Source organism: Aplysia californica, unplaced genomic scaffold (genome assembly GCF_000002075.1).
Source record: "Aplysia californica isolate F4 #8 unplaced genomic scaffold, AplCal3.0 scaffold00018, whole genome shotgun sequence".
In the NCBI taxonomy this organism is placed as follows: Eukaryota; Metazoa; Mollusca; class Gastropoda; order Aplysiida; family Aplysiidae; genus Aplysia; species Aplysia californica.
The window spans coordinates 266,763-287,568 of record NW_004797288.1 but is presented as its reverse complement, the minus strand read 5'-3'; the positions used below and the strand labels follow the sequence as shown (position 1 = coordinate 287,568).

At 38.6% G+C, this 20,806-nt stretch overlaps 1 protein-coding gene across 4 annotated transcripts in view; it reads left to right on the top strand.

Moving 5' to 3' along the window:
* The first annotated feature begins 550 nt into the window (after positions 1–550).
* LOC101856392 (CCR4-NOT transcription complex subunit 10) overlaps positions 551–20,806 on the top strand; it is a 25,856-nt gene continuing 5,600 nt past the window's right edge. The window contains exons 1-16 of one of the 4 annotated variants that reach the window (XM_035971540.1): positions 551–755; positions 4,028–4,297; positions 5,093–5,249; positions 6,152–6,237; positions 6,737–6,871; positions 9,373–9,444; positions 9,992–10,087; positions 11,123–11,282; positions 12,052–12,272; positions 13,063–13,178; positions 13,722–13,856; positions 14,233–14,310; positions 15,411–15,524; positions 18,379–18,509; positions 19,618–19,650; positions 20,192–20,313. In XM_035971540.1, the coding sequence (XP_035827433.1) occupies positions 4,031–4,297; positions 5,093–5,249; positions 6,152–6,237; positions 6,737–6,871; positions 9,373–9,444; positions 9,992–10,087; positions 11,123–11,282; positions 12,052–12,272; positions 13,063–13,178; positions 13,722–13,856; positions 14,233–14,310; positions 15,411–15,524; positions 18,379–18,509; positions 19,618–19,650; positions 20,192–20,313 (1,923 nt within the window). In that variant the 5' untranslated portion in view covers positions 551–755; positions 4,028–4,030. Of the gene's footprint in view, positions 916–4,027; positions 4,298–5,092; positions 5,250–6,151; positions 6,238–6,736; positions 6,872–9,372; positions 9,445–9,991; positions 10,088–11,122; positions 11,283–12,051; positions 12,273–13,062; positions 13,179–13,721; positions 13,857–14,232; positions 14,311–15,410; positions 15,525–18,378; positions 18,510–19,617; positions 19,651–20,191; positions 20,314–20,806 lie in introns of all 4 variants that reach the window. The other 3 variants (XM_013086228.2, XM_013086232.2, XM_013086236.2) reach the window with 3 other exon arrangements.

Genomic DNA, 20,806 nt, shown 5'->3' with positions numbered 1-20,806 from the left:
GTGGGGGAAGCTTTGTTGAAAGTGAGGCTTAATAAAGTATCCACCGCGCCAGCAGTTTGAGATGTATACAAATAACAATGAGACCTGTCTCAAACTCATCCTTTGTAAGTTTGTTGTTGTTGTTGTTGTTTTTCGTTTCGTTTTTTGTGTTTTTTTTACAGAAACTCAAGCTCACGAAAGTCAAAGCATGTTTTAAACCTATAACCACATAAAAAAGGGGGAAAAAGGAAAGTACATAATATACAAGTTTTTAAAAAAGTGGAAAAAGCAACCCAAAATGAAGAAACAAACCAAATTCTAAAAAAGCAGTTATTCGTTTTCAAGACCAACTACGTCCAAGGGGTAAAGCCAATAGAGAGAGAACAGAAACTTCAACTAGCCCTACCACCGCGGATAGCCGTATTAGCCTATATATACCTATCTATGCCAGCTTGCATTCAAGCCTCGTAATCTTTCATCACACAGAGTACCCTTTTTTCCATTTTAGTTTCGCCATCTTCAAAAAAACACAAATCATAAAAGAGGACAGAGATTAGATTTAATAAGAAACCCACTCGGCTTATATTTATAACTTAAAATAAAACAAATTGTAAAGTCAAAGAATCCTACTGAACTAATATGTACAAAATAACTTTATAAATTATAAAAAGAACACGGCACAACTGATTTAGGAAAAGAAAGTTGACTTGAGGTCAAATGACTACTTCCGCTGTCATGTCAGCTTCCTTGAACCTAAATCTAAACACTCGTATCAAGTCAGTGATCTCATTTGATTTCTCTTTGGAGCACAGTACTTGGTCTAGTTGACGATCAAAGCAGTTTTTACCCTTTTTTTCTTTGGAGGGCTTTGGCTTTTTATGATTTTAAGTTGTCATTGGTCCATTTGAAAATCCCATTTTTATAGAATTCAAACAAGTAAGTTGATCTCCTACGATCGTTCAATAATATTCAATTGCTCTTTATTGTTCTAATAGGGTGGGCCTAACCGACCATGATTGACATGATATCAACAAAGAAAAGAACAATCTCCAAACCTTTGTAATTAGAAGTCGGTAGACACGAAGATCTAAAGTCTAGAGTGTATTTACTGATTCAAATGATTGTTTGTGTTGTTTCATGGTTATCTCTTTTGGATTGATTCTTGTAAATTTTAATTTTAATGATTTGATGTTTTAATTTCTTCTTTGACAAAGACTTTAGTTTGTTTATAGATCTAGAGAATCTAGATTCTAGATCTAGATGGCTTCCTTTATAGCCTAACTAACTAGAATTTAGATCTAGAATTCTAGATCTAGATCTCTAGAATCTACACATACATAGAATGTTACACTTACTTTACTCACTTACAAGTTGCGTCTTAGAATCTAGACTAGATTCTAGAAATCTAGATCTAGATTCTAGATTTAGATCTAGATCTAGTTAGTAGACACAATATTATTCAATATATATATATATATGACATAAAATATATAAAGGTTTAGTATCTAGATTCTAGATCTAGTTTAGTGTTTAGACAGTATCCTTGATCCCACCGGCTGGGCCTTCGAGCCCTCTCCCCCTTCCATCTCCCCCTAAATTCCCCTATCAAAGACGGAATTTTTTTCTGGCTCTCCCTTGCGATTCCATCTTTACACAGGTTCGACTGTTTTCATGCCATGAATGGAAAATTATATTATGGACTGCGATGAAAAACATCACTTTTGTTTATATTTTCAAACAGATTAAAAAACAGAGCAGTCACAAAAATACAATGTTGCCTCAGAACTATTTTGTCCAATGTGTATATTTACGAAGTGACTATTCAGACTCGAGTCCGAATATGAAAAAAAGTTATTAGGACTCTGATTCTTGTCCAACATGACATCACTTCCGACTTCCTGTGACTCGTGACTCCGGCTTCCTGTCCTGCCTCACTCGTGACTCGCCTCAGGCTGGGTAGAGACCGGGATCACTTCGGGCAAAATGGTGTTAAATTGTGCCGGAGCCGAGTTTTTATCTTATGATGAATTTGAGGCCGGCCTAAAAAGTTAAAGCGCTTCTAATAAATGTTTATTTATCAAGAGGTCATCAGAAGCAATTAAAGATGGCTCGTTAGCGTGTGTCAGGGTCGGATGGGCGGCCTGTACACATGTGGCTGTGTGTGTGTGTCAGGGAGGGGGGGGGGGCGCTATCGGTCCGGGCGTTGAACGTCGCATACGCGTCCCCCCCCCGGCAACTGATCATTATTACAATAATAAGCTAGTCTTGACGTAGATCTATGTAATGAATTGTGCGCTGGTCTATGGAATCAAAAGTTGCCGTATGCTCGGCTCTACACAGCAACACAACTTTTTCTTGGTAAACAATCGAGATGACACAGGCTTGTGTATTTGAATGAATCAGTCTCTTTTTTTTTACAAAGCTCATAATATGTAGGTGCCAGGAGATCTGCTAATCTTCAATTTTACCCTTTTCTACAACAAAGAAAGTGGGAAACATGGGGGGTTGGGGGGGGGGGGCGTATCAATGAGACGGGGGGCATCGGATCGGCAGATAAAGTGTGTGGGAAACTAAAAGATGGCGGAAAATTGGAAGCACTGAACGTTAGATCTATAGAACGAAGACACTTCCTTTTTTTCCGGACCCGTGTCCGAATAACATTTTTTCTTATTCGGACTCGAGTCCGAGAGGCAACGACAAATGAGTCAAAACCTGGACTTATCATTAAATGTGCTCATTTTGTCTAGCATCAGCCAACGGTTTCATGTAGAGCACAAGTTCCCTTTTACTCCTGAACTGTGTCATATTTTGGACATACCTCTGTCAGTGAGGAACAGAGCCGATGAAACTACCATGTAACGGGGTGTTCTGGCTGGAATAGGCAAAACCCCATTTGTGAGAATCAACAGGTGGCTTTGTTTAGAAGACTACGAACATCATGCTACACCATTATTTTCATAATGATGTCATTCCAGTAGGCAACTTTATTCTTGACAAAACACCTTTTCATAGGGCCAACGCCACTAGACAATTCTGCAGAACCAAATCATATCATTGATGGAGTTGTCACCAGTAACTAGCTCCAATATGAATCTTACAGATATAGTTAGTTGAACCCCATGAAACAATGCAATAGCTGAACAACTCAAATGCTTTGTTTGCAACTTTGTGACATTTGGGATGCACTGACAGATACATTTTTTTGTCCAAAATTTAACACAGTCCATGCTCAAGGGGTTTTACTCTACACGAAACCAGTGGCTTCTAAACAATACTAATAGTCGCATTTGATTTTTAAATCCAGGATTTGTGTGGTATTTGTGGCTGCTCTATTTTCCCTGTTTGAAACTATAGTAAGTAATAAAATATTGTTTGTACAAAGACAAAATTCTTCATTCACTTGATATAAATACAAATCCCTTTCACCTGCGCAGATGCACCTCAATACGGGTGCGAACATACTTTTAAGTGTCTTTGATTTTCACGCTCTTTTGCCAAGCCTGATTTTTTTATGTTAACTTTTCTGGGTTCCTGTCAAAATCTGTTTTAGACTCTTAGTCTTAGAAACCTCCGTTCTTATCAGGACCAGATGTAAAAATATTAATTACGATCATCAATTTGCCAAGCAGATAAATACACTGAATTAATTTTAGTAGACTGTAAAGCCTGAAGCCTTGATGGTTGTATTGTATGCCCTTTAATGTAATGTTTTGCTACATTGTAATTTCCTCTTCTCATGTTCACGAATGGGGGGCTTGTTTGAGGCGTATATAAATTATGTGATCTGTTCTCATGCAGAGTATTGGTACACACTATATTGTCTTTTGACTTAAACTCTTATGGCTCTTATTTTCTTTTGTTCTACTCGTGCACAGGCACAGCCCAGCTACAGCCATTGTTTCACAGGTCATGTAGCCCACACAGATTTACTGTATATGCTCAGCTACCTCAAATAATCCAGACATTGTGATACACAAATGAGATCTATATCAAATTTTAATAAATATGTCCGAGACATAACCTGATATTATATGTGTATATGTTACAGATAATGGCGTCAATGGATGCAGATCGTGGCTCTGATGATACTCGACGTCAAGCGCCAGTGACGGATCAACACCGAGAGCTAGCTAACCAAGCCATGCAGGAGTTTGAAAAAGGGCATTACAATCAGTGCACAAATACGATGAGCCGCCTTGGAGATGCTCGGGCTACCGATGTGAAGGTCGTCCTCAACCGATCAGTGGCTCTGTTCTATCAGAGCAATAGCAAAGCCATTGATGAGTTCCGACACAACATCCAAACTGTTTTCAACATGGTGAGATACTCTGCTGCTAGTTGATGTTACAAGAATGGGCAGTCTCAGACTGTTCTACTTTGAGGTTTTAGATTATTTTCAGTCTTCAAGACGAAAGAGAAACACTTGGTTTTTGCTCTCAGATTCATTCCAAGTTTTGCATTGATTCCAGTTCTAGTATATTGTTCCACACATAATAAAAAAGTGTCAGATTTTGTTAAAAGTTGTGGTTATTCCTAATGGTACGAGCATGTGTCTGATGTTCAAGAAAATTAGTCTGCAACTCAGGTAAATCAAGTCATGCTCAGAGGGATTGTTTTACAATTGTTGGATCGCACAGAGTATCCCTTGTTTATGTCTTTCAAAAGAAATGTCTCGTTGTTATATCTAATATATATATTTTCCTCAATGACAGCAGAAAGTACAATATTAAAGTATAGGGCCACGTAGGTTCTCATACAGCAGCATTTCTACAATATTCAGCTTCTTGCTTCCCATGCATTCAATGCTCTACTCTTGTAGGCATTTTCAGTGAATTATGCGGGTTCTGCTTGCTTGTCCATCTCCAAGCTTCTTAGATAAGGGTAAAACTATACAAGGCTCCATGTGCATATTAAGACGCCTTGGCCATTGAAAGTGAATGAACAATTATCTGTCATCAGAAATCTGTAGATCATGTGATTGTTTGTATCTGTATTATAATTCTTTCTTTCTCTATGCACATGATAATCTCAAGCTGCTCTGAATACGAAGATGTGCGTTTCTTTATTTTCGCCAAAGTCTTCTTCAACTACTCGTTTCTTTTTTTTTCTCCAGGCTCGGATTTCCCCTGACCTCAGTGAGAAGAGCAATCTGGATGATGCCGACTACGCTGTTGTGTACTACAACAAAGCTGTTCTCCTGTATCACGAAAAGCAGCATCGGGCAGCATTGTCTATCCTGGAGAAACTGTTTAGATACGTTGAGCCAATAGGTGAGTACGTCATTGAAAGTTTTATTTTAAACATGTGAAATTCATGTCTACTACTTCTTCTTCATTGTCGATGACAGTTAGACAGTCAAATTAATGGTGCGTACAAACTGTGTAGTCGGCTTTAGATCTTTGAGGCTGCCACGGTTTTCTTTCCAGTGATACATCGCATATTGTCATGTTTGTGCTCATTGGTTTATGGACATTCCGTCATAGTTTTAGCTATATTTGTGGTAGTGAAATGATGTGCAAATATAAAAAGTTTTATGTAGAAATATATTGTTAGTCATTTGAGGAAGACTATATTTGCTCTTGCAAGCCAGCTCAGAGTTTAATGTTATCTGAGTGTTACCCTACCAGTTCTCTGATAACCTGACAATTATTTGTATTTAGTGCTGATAGATTAAAAGATGCTTAAAGGGGCTGATATTGAATTTGATGAAAACTTTTGCAGGATCCAGCAGCACAGGTCATAACTTACATTTTTTGGAGACCTTTGGATGCAATGATTACATCTTTTATCAAATTTTAGAACTACACCAAGTGTAAGGTCAAGAAAAATAATATAATGTGCACATACCCTTCATGAAGACTTGCTGTCAAGTTTGAATATGTCTGACTTTCCCTTTCATGAAATCTTCAAAATGTGCCATAAACTCAGAACATGTACTGATGTCTTCCAGATCTCCGAAACCCAAGGATACGATTGGCTAACCAATTTTGAAATGAGAGGTTTTGAAGAAATTCATGCAATTATTTAAAGTTCATTTACAATGGTCTGTTCAGCTTCAGTCTCATTGGGTTTTCTTTTTGTCATCAACCCCAAGTTTACTCAGCTGAGGCCACTGTACTTTATTGTGAATATATACCCAGGTGATGTTCAGTTCATCCTTTCTCCTGTCTAGTAAGAAAATTTGGTCCCGTTTCAGATGAGGGTCTTGCTCAAAAGGTCATGCTTCTGTTAACAGAGCTGTATTTAACAGTTCATCAGGTATGCACACCATTTCTCCTGACATCAGTTGAGCAGAGAATTTTTTTTTTTTTATTTAGTTTAATTACATTTTCAAGGGTGGGAAAAATTTTTTTTAAAAGTCGCTTCTGAGCTGCATTCTATTTATACTACAGCAGGTATCTCAAATACAGCCAGATCTTGACTTAGTACAGTCTTTGTATGTGATGGTCAATATGGCCTATGTCGATATATATTTTTATACTCATGATCCTGTAAGTTGTCTAAGTCTAGAAGTGTATATTTCAAGAGGATGCCTCTTTATTATAATGCTAGACCTTTAAATTCTTTTAGCGGGATTCTGAGTTTTATCTTCCTTCAGCATGTTGTGTACCTAATCTGGAACAGGAGACAAAAGATCATCAGGGTTTTTAAAAGGATATCCCTGACTGTCATGTTACTTTACTTTTGTTTGTTTGAGGATATTTGCTCTTATTTAAGAAAAGCACACACTGACATCTATTTTATAATCTTTCTCTAGCCTTATGATGCCCTCAATATGGTTCAAAATATTGAGAAATTTCTCACCGGGAAAAGCCAAAACTCACAAGACAAAGACAAGAATGAAAGTAACAATGCAGCTGCCCAGGAGGCCCTCAGGGCTAAACTAACGTTGGTAAGCCATTGGTGAGCCATGTACATTGTACAGGGCATTATTTGTGTTGTTATTGTTGGTATTGCTGAGCAATGTTAAAGGTCGCTGCGCTTTGAGCCTGAAATCAGACTGCCCAAAAGCGTAGTTTTTTTGGCCACTGGGGATCAGAGGTAGCCCCCTTCTTAGTATAGTTACAGGAAAGTTCCTGGACGAAAATGAATGATACTTGGCAACGAATCAAAAGAAAGGCTTAACATGGGAGCATTACAATGGCGACAGATTTCTAGAACCTGAGAAATTGCTGTGTTTGTGTGATTTTCTTTCGTTCTTCAAAAACTAAGAGGAACTGGTGCGTTATCGTCAACCAGATATGTCTTCTGGATTGCTGTAAAATTTCAGATTCCTGTGTCTAGTACATTTTATGTACCAACTTGAAATTACCACCCTTCCAGCGATAAAATTGCGGGATTTCCCTTTACCGCTTTATTAACCCTATCCGTACATCGTGTTTTACTGTTGTATCCATATGATGTGGGTACTCTGTGCCTCCACTTTCCAAAGAGGAAATTTACTTGTTAATCCGATCTTTACGCTTTGCATAGCAGTCTGTCAAAATGATTTTTAGAGAAATACTGAAAGTTTCAAAGAGATCTTTTCTCTAGAAGTATTCTAAAATGCGAAGAATACAACCCCGGGGGTACAAAATGATATGGTTAAGTTGTAGAGAGGGTGATCAGAACAGCACAGATTCTTTTAAGGTCAAAGTCATATCGTTTCTGTAACAGCTGGAGTAAGTTAAACTAATTTCTGAACAGTATGTTCAAAATTAAACCAAAGTTTTTTTTAAGCAAAGATGTTTAAAAAACTTGTGAAGTTTTGTAATGTTTGAACCTGCCTCTCAAGCCTGTGCCCCCTTGTCACTAACAGTTTACGCACTGTCATGCAATTAAACAGTATATTCTTACACAATGGAGTCCAAAAGAAACTTGAAAATATATTCACTCGAACATAGTGTTAAAAGTTTTCACATATCCCTCATGCAGCTACCAATTTAAAGCTAAATAAATTCTGCATCGTTTGAAACATTAATACTTTGTCTACAATATGAGTCGTCTGGGATATAGTCACTCAAAATTAACCGTAAAAGATCAGACCAAGCAAAATACTGTGAAATAAAAAAAACTTAAAAGTGTGGACCCCACTGTATAAAGGTCCCCCAAAATTTTGCTACAAAAAATCCATATAACTTTATTTATTTATCAATGGATTTTTAAAATTTACAAACGTAGAGTTCGTAGAGTTTACTCCTCTTTCATTTGAGCTTGTTTTAATTCATTCAGTTCTGAGCGCTCCAGCAGTGAACTCCCCTCATATACTGATCACTTTTGTTATAGCAACATGAAATTAGGTCTACCCACGAAAATCAATCAAAACTAGCAGGCTCAATGGCTGTTCGAGCAGAAAGAATTTCTCTTTGACCTTTCCTATGATGCATCACGATTAGTAAAATGACATGGTATGGACTAGATAGAGTAATTCTTTCTATAAAGATAGCGAGGCAAAATGTGAGAATACTCGTCACTAGTATGTGGACAGGGTTTCACGAGTATTCTCGTCAGTAGCACTGAATGAGTTAAAAAGCAATGCAAAGAAAAATTAATTTTTCATTGTCATTGCAGTATTGTTTTTTTATTACTAATATTACTTTTATTATTATTTTTATTTTATTATAACTATGATCATACTACTTGCCATCCATTCTTAGTGAGTGGTACCACCATTGAAGCTGTTCGTTTAAAATGTTTCACAAATTCATAAGCAATATTCTAAATTGAAATATATTGCAACTTGTTTTAATTTTTGTCTTGAAAATTTCAGGACCTTATGTTTTCCTGAACAGTTATGTACAATTTAATATTGGATATTTTTCTTTTATCGTGTCGTCATGCTTTTATACTTTTTGCTGTTTATTGTCTCTCTTTTGGAATGCAGTTCTACTCTTTTTACAGCTTACAAACTGAGAAGAAGAGCATAAATTCTGGCTTTGCCTTGTTTGTTTTTTTAATGCATAGTCTGTGCAAGAGGAGAGGATACCGTCAAGCTTATATCCATATTCATCACTAGATGCAGAAATGTTAATTTTTATCTGCGCGTATACCTCACGAACAATCCGATTGCCAGATTAGTGAGGCTGTCACATCGGACACTTTGACAAGTTTCATATTATCAAAATGGTGTCCTTCATTTACCGTTTCGCATTGTTGATTTTCTCCTTTTTTTTTAACACTTTCCACCCATGCAGCGCATAGAGCGCGCAACACTTATCCCCATGGACCAGGATGCAGGTGCGGTACACGCTATATCACACCGGCGCCGAACAGCGTCTCGTGGGGAAAAGAGACAGCTTCTTACTGTCGCCTATTGGTGTCCCGTGGGGTCAAAGTGTTAAAGAATAGAACATGACTCCTTCCAGCAAGTTAAGCTGTATGCTCCTCAATAACACTATTGATATTCTTTTGCAGTACAAAGTTCGGTGTAATCTCATGGCAAAGCAACTGATCAACAAGAAAGAATTTAAGACCTTGTCAGGAAATGTAAGTGTGCTTTATGTCATGTAGGTACTATAGATTTGTCATTGATTTTTGTGCTATGAAGTGATTTTCAAGGCACCGTTTTAAAGAATATTTATCATATTCCCGTTCAAGAAACCAGTAGGAAATCATTACTATCAGCTTATATACCCTGATCACTGTTAGCTTTATGGCTTATACCCCTGGATTTTGCAATACATATGTGACCCCTCCTCCCCATGCTTTTCTTACAGCAGAACTATTTGTCATGAAATGTTTCTTGTAACTGCATTCTAGCTGTTGGATTAAAGTTTCCTTGAAAAATGTGTTCATGCTACTTTGCTCAACTTCATAATCATTTCACAAATGTTCTATTTGTTGCTTATGTCAGAAAACTGTATGGCCATGTTGAATGCTTAGATCTTCTGGTTGTTCAAACATACAAACTATTTCTCTTTTGCAGAGAAGTGAGATCTTAGACTTTTTGTATCTCTTATTTAGTTACCATGAGCATATCGATATTTTAAAATTAATTTGGGATATGCTATTTTAATTTATATTTCTTTTTCAGAGTCACCCTGTGAATTTTGCCAAGGCTTATCATATGTATCTCAGAGGCAATGCGAAGAAGGCTTCCAAAATGCTTGGCAACCCACCGTCAGTTCAGGTATGTCAGTGTCAGTACTTGCTTGAATATCCCACTGGGCCCATTATCCATTTGTTACTGAACCATTCTTAAAAGGTTTGCTTAAAAGCATTGCACTACCCTTTTTAACTTGAATCCTGCATGCTCATATGACCATATGCAGTGGCTAATGCCATAAACTCATATCAAACTAACTGAAAAACCGAAACATATGAGGTGTTTTAAAATCATTTTAAGTTTTAAAAAGATATTCAGATACAACACTTTAACAGGAAAGTTGAATCAATTTTGATATATTCCTCTACTTTAAGTGACACTCGTGAGATCATGTCATACAGGCACTTGATTCTTTCCTAATAAAATGCAGCACCAGCAAGTATCATTCACATTGAAATGAAAAATGGTGAGTGATAGCATACAAGGTGATGTCTCCTTTGTTTGTTTCGTTTGAGAATCTTTTGAGGGTCTCTCTGGTTTGATTGGTTTGGCATTCATAGTTGAGCCTTTTGAGGCAACGAAAATGAGCACAGTAAGCACTACCCTCCAAAGTTGAAGTGGACTGTGGCTGATTTCCTGTCAAATAGTATTTATTTGTTCGTTTTTCCTTGAAAGGCCTGATTTCGTATAAGTTCACATCATAATGTGTTTTTGTTGTGGCAGATGGAGGGATTATGGCACTCTTGAGAAGCCTAACTTTGAGAATAGCTTTACACCATGGAGTAAAAAAATAAGTAAAACTTCAAAATTCCTTGTAAAACCATTTTTTTCTTTCTTAGTTGTGTATTGTTCAATGTGTTTTTTTCTTTCTTTCCCACTGCTTTTCCTGTTTGTCTTTCTTGCTATTTACTTACTTACTTAGTTACTTACTCTCTCCCTAAACATCTGGTACATAATCCGGAGAGCGGTCGATGCCACGCTTGCCTGTCCCTGGCCAGGTCCTCCAATTTCAGGTAATCCAGGCCCTCTGTGAATGCTTCATCCTCATTAAATGACCATCGAGTCGATGTGCCTCTCTTGACTCATACAAACGAGCAATTGTGATCCGTTGTATTTCAGCTGTCCCCGAGCAGTGGGGAGTGTCTGGCTCTGATGTACACCAACAACCAAGCGTTGCTCAACATGGCCCTGCGGCGACCTTCTCTGGCTGTCTGCCAGCTGCGAGACGCTTTGCATTATAATGAGAAGAATTCCAGGGATACTGTGCCAAATGATAAAGGTATCTGTTACGGTGTTGTTTTAGCTCTTTAACTTCAGATCATGATTTTTTTCCAAATCCTCCTCCCTGGACTACAACATGGTGCACCCAAGAAATCGAAAAGTACGCCCTGCGCCTTTTTCCCAGTCTCACGAGTCCACATGATGAATTTTAATTTTACTGTGGAATTTTCTTAAAGACCTTGTACTTATACTCTTTTAGCTCCAGGATTCATGCTAATAAATCTAGACCTGCAGCTTTTCTAGATATTTCATGGGGGTTTTTCACTACGGCCCATGTCCACTCTTTTTAGAATGATATCAACATTTTTTCTGCTTTCCATACAACACGCTAGAGAAGTCTGAAGACATATAAAATGACATAAAAGTGATTTTTCTTTTATGATAATATGTAAAACTTCAGGAGAATGGTTATTTCTGTTTGATCCTGCTTTACAGGATGAGTAGTAAAATTTGGATTTCTCATGTTCCTTGCGACAATCACAATAACCACAAGTCAATTTAGTTTGTCATTCCCTGAAACAGGCTCTGTTTTTTCATTTAAAAATTGTGCATGCCCACTCTCATTCACACTCACACACCCTCATTCAAACACATACACCCTCTTTCACACACACACACGCACACACATTACACACACTCACATACACACGCACACATACTCCACACACACTCACTCACATACACACGCGCGCACACACACACACACTCACACATGCATCGGCCTCTCATTTTTCATATTACCCCCTCCCACCCCACTCCCTCAACAGCAAAGCCACCACTGCCGCTGAGCTACGTGAGTCAACACTACATCCTTCTCCACAACCTGGGTGTTCTACAACTGCACAGCAAGCAGCCAGCGGCGGCGTTTGAGTGCTTCGTGGAGTGCGTGCAAGTCTACCACCGCAACCCTCGGCTCTGGCTTCGACTTGCCGAGTGCTGCATCATGCACCACAAGGAGGTGGGTTGCCGTTCTAGGGCTGCTTTCCGCGTGAGTCTCATTCTGCAAGTGGTGCTTGTATGTGTTACTTTGTACTCTTTTTTTCTTTACTTTTTTTTTCTTTTGGTTTTTTTTTTCTTTCTCTACTTTTTGTGGCACTTAAGTGACCAGAGTCTTTATCTGCTTCTTTGAAAAATGTGGCTTTATCTTGTCGTACCTAGGAACATTTCTCATTTTCGCCGCCCTCTGGCTGGTTTGTTCTTTCTGTGCGATGCCACGATTTACTTTCAGAAAATAACCATGCACAAAAAGAATTATTAGGCCCTGTCATTAACTGGCCATGAGCCATTTGGGTTCAGCTCATGTCATCTGGAATGATCCCAACTAATTTCTTTGAGGAATTGTTTGGCTCTCCTAATATACGATCACTAAAATTTCTATAATACTCTTAAATTGTAACTAATATTTTGTGTGTGTTAACATATTCTTGTTCTCTGATAAAATTATAGGCACCTGCTGCAGATGAGCCTCCAGAGAAATCGTTTTGGAATCACTACAAGAAGTTCATTGGAATTTTTCAAACTCTCTTTTATCACTAGTCTTACTTGTGTTTGTTGGACAGGTTGTGAAATTGTGAAATGGTTTCAAAAGATTCCTTTGTATTTTTCACCTGTTGTGGGTGAGGATACCGTTAGTTGTTCCTACTTTTTTTTTCTCCGTTTATTGTTTCAGTCTGCCTGTTGGTCTTAATCTATCCCCACATTAAAAGACCATAATTGTGTGGATGCACTTCTCTTTACTCAAACAAACAAACAGTGACTTTTTTACTTTCTTCTGTCAGAGCAATGATGGGGACAGAGAACATCGGCATAAGCTGGAGGTGGTGCAGGACTCCATCGGGTCTGGGTTCCACCACAAGTTGGTGCTGGGCCAAGGAACGCTCTCTGACAAAAAGAGGTAAAAGAAGGAGGCGCAGGTTTTACACACTGTGTGTGCAGCTGTTGGTTTGTATGTTCATACAGTACCTGTGATGTGGGTGGTTGGCAGCTGCTCTGGTGTTGTTTGCTTCTTCTTTCCTATCAAACATCTATCGTCCTTATCTCCCCTCCTTCTTTTTTATGTTTGTTACTCTCTTGTAACACCTCTAATCTTCTGGCGCTCAAATGACCTCATGCAGTTGTGAGCGCCTTAAAATCTCTACTAAAACAAAAATACCCGTGATGTTTGTTTTTTTACACAAAAGATGGTTGGAAGGCACCACTGGCAGGTCCTATTTCTTTTTTTTCTGTAATTTCTGTCCATCTTTTTCTTTTCCTGCTCTTTTTCGCTGCCATCTTGTTGGTGTGCTTCTCTTCACTGAAATTATAACTGCAAAACAAAACAAACTGAGAAATTATCCTTGGTTGATTCATGTCCTGACTGTTCTTGTCATCCTCATCTGTCTTGCCACTTGATTATTATTCATGAACTTGGCTGAAGTAGTGGTTTCCCCTCCACCAGCACCCCGTCAAGTGGAGTGTTTCCCAACCTGAACCTGGGCTTTGCCTCCTTCTGTCTGCAAAATGCTCGCTCGCTACTGCCCACAGACCCACAGGATGTTGAACCTCCAGCCCAAGATGAGCAATCCGAGTTCAGGTAAAGCAAACTCACAAGCAAACTTTTCCTTACTGAGGAGATAGGCTTTTTAATCTTGTCTATATGGTTATGTCCATGTGTTTATGTAGTTAACTGCAAATTTGCTTCTTGTAGGATCAAAAAGTTACTGTTTATAAGTAATTTAACTATCTTTTTTTTTTTCATCTAATAGGTCAGTCATTACATCAATGTAGTTAGAATTGTTTTCATGCACTTTCACTTTTTCATCCTCTGTTGCCGTTGATCGTCGAGGGGAGAGGTATTTTTCTATGGTAAGCCTGCTCCGCAGCTCCTTCAATTGGGATACTTACTGTATAATGAATAAAAATCACATTCCATTGCTGATTGTATGGATTGTACATACCTCCTTTGACAGCCCGCCCCTGGCAGACCCTGTGCTGGTGTCAGCTGAACCCTGCAACCCGCTGAGGGAGACAGAAGTTGCCAACTTGAGGTAAACTGATTGCAGAAGTTTTTACAGCTCTTTCGATACAATTTAGGTGTTTTTGGAAGTAGGTACTTAGGTTTAAATCCGTGTGTGTTCACGTCCCCCAATACAAATCCGGACCAGAATGCACAAGTTCCCTCCACAAATTAAGTGGTGTATAATGCTAAATCGCCTATTTATTTGACAGGGGCAAAAAGACTGCATTGTTCTTTGGTGCGACACCTGCTCAAATTTAAGTGCAGTGGTTCATTGAAGAGCCTCCTTGCTGCTAAAAAATTTAGTTTCTAAGAATTTTTTGTGTACAGATTTCTTTAGTTTACAGAGTGCTGCTGCATCTGCATAATATGATTCCTTATGTCCCAGGAATAAAAGTTGGAACAATTTTTTTTTGTAACCAAAGCTTGTTTTCTTTATTTCCTCTGGGATAGGAAGTAGTGTTGATAGGGGCGTTAAACTCATACCATTTCACCATTTTTCACCAAGGGATAGGAAATACTATTACAAATTTAAACTTCTGACTCCTCAGTAGCGTGAAGGCATAAGTTCTGTGTTGTTTGCTCTTTGATAACAATAATACTCGTTTCGTATAGTAAATGGCTGCCACTCATTCATCATTGTTCTTTTCTTTTGTCATTCCACCCAGACAATGTACTCAACAAATGCTTTTTGTAACAAATGCTTTCTGTTGTACCCAACATTTACTCTGATATGGTAGTTTATGTCTTTGTTTATTTTTTGTTTTAGTAAGTGTTTTACGGCACTTTCAACACAATTAGGTCATATAAGTGCCAAAGATTAGAGGTTTTACTAGGAAGTAACAAACACAAAAAAGGAGGAGAAGGAGAGATAAGGTCGATAGGTGTTTGATAAGAAAGAAGTAGCAAACCACACCAGAGCACCCGCCAACCACACATGTTTATTACTTCTTCTTGTGTATGCTGTTTACATTTCATATAGTTGGGGGTGCTTCTCGTTGTAATATTGAGTCTTTTCTCTTTTCAGTAAATCTTGTCTTGACTTTTTCTTATATTCTTTTTTCTTTCATTTAAAAAAAATGTGAACATATTGTTTTGCCTTTTCCTAATACAGTACTTTATTTTCCACAGGTGTTCCATCCTGGCAGCCAGTGCGTATGTGGCTCTGTGTGAGAATGAGCACTACAAAGCCCTCACCTTCTCTGTGGACCTTCTGAGACAACCCAACTTGTCTCCTGCACAAAGGTATGAGATTGGTATACATGAAGCTACAGAGAGTACCTAGCACACCTCTGTGATTGGCCCAAATATAGGTGACGTATTTCCACCGTCTATTTTGGTCTTCTTCCGGGGTTTCCCTCGTGAGTTGACTAGAAATTAAGGAATATGATAATTTGATTGAAGCCTGCACTTTTCTTTTTCAAATAACCTGGATCAAATCTAAATGAAGGTGACATGTGTAATTATAAGTATGAACATAAACTGGAAAGGGTGAGGGTGTTTATCTAAATATGTATCAAGACATACCTATCTTTGCCATGTGTGTGTGCGTGTGTGTGTGTGTGTGTGTGTGTGTGTGTGTGTGCAAGTGTGTGTGCAAGTGTGTGTGCAAGTGTGTGCTTGTGTTTATATGCATTTGTGTATCTACCAGCATGCCAGTGTGTGCATGTGTGAATCTTTTTGTTCCTTTGTTCGTGTACGTGTGTTTGTGTGTGTATGTGGATGTATGTTCATCTATGTGTGTGCTTGAGAATAATATATTATAATGTATTGAGAGTGTCTGGAATGGCTGAGCAATAGTAAAATGCATTTCAGCTGTATATTTGTTGTACAAAATAGCAATAAAGATCACTATTATTATGATGATGAAAGAATAATAATAAACTGTGATAGTGATAGATCTAGTTAACTCGCGAGGGAAACCCCTGAAGACGACAAAGACAAAAATAGATGGCGGAAATACATTATCTATATTTAGGCCAATCACAGAGGTGTGCAAGGTGCTCTCTGTAGCTTCATGTGATTTGTACTAATTATTTTGAAAATATTTTGAAATTTTTACTGGGGTCTGTTGTATAACCGTTAGGCTCATCGTTGTTGCACGCAGAAGACTTGAGTTACATTCCAAAGTGAGGAAAGTTACATCAAGTGTCTCCGTCTATCTGCTAGGATGTTATATCCCACTCAGTCAGAGTTAACCCCGCAAGGCGAATTCAAAGCACCCCCACCTTCTAAGTGTGAAGTGGCCCTCCTCCTTTGTGAGAAATGGCCCACCTCCTTAGTGTGAAGTGGCCCACCTCCTTAGTGTGAAGTGGCCCACCTTCTAAGTGTGAAGTGGCCCACGTCTTTAGTGTGAAGTGGCCCACCTCCTTAGTGTGAAGTGGCCCACCTCCTAAGTGTGAAGTGGCCCACCTCCTAAGTGTGAAGTGGCCCACCTCCTTAGTGTGAAGTGGCCCACCTCCTTAGTGTGAAGTGGCCCACCTTCTTACTGTGAAGTAACCCTCCTCTTAAGTGTGAAGTGGCCCACCCCACCTCCTAAGTGTGAAGTGGCCCACCCCACCTCCTTAGTGTGAAGTGGCCTGCCCGACCTCCTGAAGTGGCCCACCTCCTTAGTGTGGAGTGGCTCACCTCCTAAGTGTGAAGTGGCCCACCTTCTTACTGTGAAGTAACCCACCTCCTAAGTGTGAAGTGGCCCTCCCTCTTAGTGTGAAGTGGCCCACCTCCTTAGTGTGAAGTGGCCCACCCCACCTCCTTAGTGTGAATTGGCCCACCTCCTTAGTGGGAAGTGGCTCACCTCCTTAGTGTGAAATGGCCCTCCTTCTTAGTGTGAAGTGACCCACCTCCTAAGTGATCTAGATTGTGTTGATGTGGGCGTGACACATTTACAGTACAAAAAAAAAAAAGCAACTCTTAGATGTACAGGATTAAAGCAGGAACTAAGGTGCTGACTGAAAAGCTAACAGAGCAGCCAAAGAGGTGTGCTGCCAAATGTCCACATTTCACCCTTTTGTCCCACTGGGTTGTCAGTGTAAAGGCCAGTGTGCTTTTAAATCTGATTTAAGAAAAATGAGGTAGTTGTTGAAGGTTTCATATTGTTTATTTCTCACTTTTTGCAGTGAACAAAAGTGTTTGGTGCAACAGTGCTTTTTATGAATGTGTGTGGACTTACTGGTTACATCTTGGGGGGGAGGTCCAACCATTGAAATTAGAGGGCTGATCATTGATTGGGTAAATCTGACTTTCCCTTCTCTTTTGAACTTGTAAATGGCTCAACTCTGCCATGTCGCACCAGACCCTAGTTTTCCTGAATTTTAGCTTTCTAGATTCAGTATGAAAGAAAACAGCACACCCCTCTTAGCTATATGTATACTTACGTTTGCTTTCTGTAAATGTGATTTTAGGTTATGACGCAGATGGTCTCAGCATAATGAGATGAGGAGATTTAAGAGGTTCTTTGCTGTAAGCCAAAGGGAAAAGATAAAAAGTATATTTTTCAAAAAGAAATTGGTATAATTGAGAACATGCCATCAGTATGCTGTTAAAATATACAAAGTTGAGAAAGTAAAATTTTGGAGGAGAGGAAAATCTTTCATTTATTTTAACGATTGTACCTACCTCATGTATATTTTCTTGCTTTTTTCTACATTTAGAATATGAATTTTGACAAAATATTTCTTGAGCACATTTATCTAATACCACAGGTTAAGAAACGTCAATGTAAAAAAAATTTCAGCTCTTTGGGTTCTGTAAAAAGTTAAGTTGTTTCCCTCATCTGATCCGGACTTTGAGAATTGCTTTGTTAGGGAGACAACTTTCTGGGCCTTCGGCATATTGTGATACGGTGGCCAGTTCCTTTCCCCGCTGCCTTTACTTCCCCTACTCGAAGTCAGGTACCCATTACTGCGGGATGGGCATGAGGGGGTGAAAGAAATGCGTGTCCAAACCATGGCTTGAAGCCGGACTTTCTGCTTCAGAGACGAGCTCTCTATATAGTACAATTTAACAGCTGATCCACAATATGTCTCATGTTCACCCCAGATATATAAAAAAGGATCCAGTGTACAGTTAAAAAAAATTTTTCTCCTGCATGTTCCCTCAGATATTTAGGCCACATGTACAAGGGTGAGGCTCTGGTAGCGCTGGACAGGATCGCTGATGGTGTGGATGAGCTCAACCCGGAGAATGTGACAGACGTGAGCACGACTCTACCGGAGGCCAGTACAGAACAAGGTGAGCTTCTGCGCTGTATTATTTAAAAGAAAAAAGCTGCTAAAGCTGCAATAGACTAGGGGCATCATTAGCTCAGTTGGTATCGTGCTGGACTGTAGAGCATATTATGGCCCTTGTTCGAATCTTCAGCGGGGTGTTCTGAACTTGGATTTGTTTTGGGGAAGTTAAGTCTCTCCTTCCATTTGGCTCGGTCCTGCAAGAGATGGACATGGTGTTAAAAGGGACGTTAAACCTATATAATTTTATGCTTTTCTTTGGCAAGAGACTGGATGACTTGAGAATTTAAAAAATAACCCTATTTATAGCCTCAAAAAGGACACTACAAATATAAATTGATCATTTCAGGTATAAGCCCTGTTTATCAGACACTCTGTCAATGACTATCTCTCTGAAAGTTACAATGTGTATGCACATGTAATGACAAAAATCAAGAATCCATCAAAGAAAAATGTCCTATGATCAGGGAAATAAAAATAAATGGCAACTTCATTCGTCTGTATCTGTAATTAATTTTTGCTGCTTTTTGATGACACAATACCAGTCACTCTTGATATTGTAATTTCAAACTGTTCCATACCTTTGCTCACTGCTGTGATATAGCACTTTGTATGTGTGTGTTAAATTAGATAGGGTGGAAGCTTTTTTCTGCTGTTTCTATTTGAGAAGTCCACATGAAAAACGGACATAGTCACTAACTGAAAATCATGAGGGTATCAAATTTGAACTCTTGTTGGCTCATGAATATGTTTCTGTTCAACTGTTGGTTGCTTATTTTTGCTAGATTTCCCATTCAACAAATATACAATAAACCACCAATCAAACAAATATGAAGTTATGAGTCCACAAGCTTTTAAAATTGACATCCTCACAATTTCCAGTTTGTGACTGTGCCCGTTTTTATAGTGGACTCCTCGTTTGTAAGCAGGTGTTTGCTGATATTGGACTTAAGCATGAAATAGATGGATTGCAATGTCACAGAGTAGCCAGTCTTATAGGTACTGAAGTTTTAGCACATATAGTAAAGTATATTTTCTTTTTTGCTTTTGAGAGTGAACTATTTTTTGTTGTTGTTCAGATTGTTCTTACAAAATTCTATTATTTTCCTCAGAAAAAGACCAGGAGGGGCTAGCTGAAACAAGAGGTATACACTCTATACTATTAAATGATACATCATTTTATGTTTTTACTGAGAACACATGTTTTCTTATGTGTCTGACTTATGTATTTTCTCAATTTTTCGTGTCTGTACCCAAGTGATGTAAATTCTTCCCTTTTGTATTTCTATGTTTGAATGTTTTGTGTCACAGAAGCTGGTAAAGGCACTCTGTCATTTGCTTTCAATGAAATTTCAGTAAATCATCTATTTTCCTAATTATGAAACTTCTCTCTTAATAATGTTTGCCCAGTTGAGGATCAGCAAATTATCTTTCTGTACTGTTTGTCTAATAGAGGATTAATGAATTACCTTAATTTATATTATGTTTCTAATGGCTAAAATAGCACCTAGAAATGGATGGTTGATGCCTCTATCAAATATTTTTTAAATGGACAGATATGTTTCTAATTGTATTTTGTTTAAAATACTCTCCTAATGAAGGATCAGTAACCTATGTTATCTTGACTTGTGTTTGTAACTCCTATCTCTCTCTCTCTCTCTCTCCGTGATGTTTGTGTTCCTCCAGAGGCTATCGTCCCGTGGAGTCCCAGCAGTGTGGGCGTGGCCAGGGCTCTGATGCAGTACAACCTGGCTGTGGCTTACTCCATGAGGACGGAGTATGGCCGCGCCCTCAAGGCTCTCACCGAGGTCACTCACTTACCTGTGTCTTTAGTTGTAGAGCAAGTTTTACAACACTTGCCACATGACCAGTTTATATATGTGTCTTTAGGTTTAGTTTTAGTACGAGTTTTACAGCACTTGCAACATGGGTCAGGTTGTATAAGTGGCAAACATTTTGAGGTGTTACTGGAGAATAGTATACTGAGAAAAGAAAGAGAGATAATGATGATAGATGTTTGATAGGATACCTGTTTCTGAAACAGAGATTACAATTTTTGTATTGAAAAATATCATGTAAGTATTATTGTCATGCTACTCATGGTTGTAGTATAATTACTAAAGTGGTTAACCTGCCAGTCTTGAACTAGCAGTGGACTATGATAGTACACTTAAAATTGTCCAAGACTGGCAGCCATTGTTGAAGAGAAAAGTGGTTATCTTATACTTGTGAACATCTTTGGCAGTGTCATTATTATATCATTATAATATTAAAACACGCAAAGGGAGTTGGGGGTGGGGG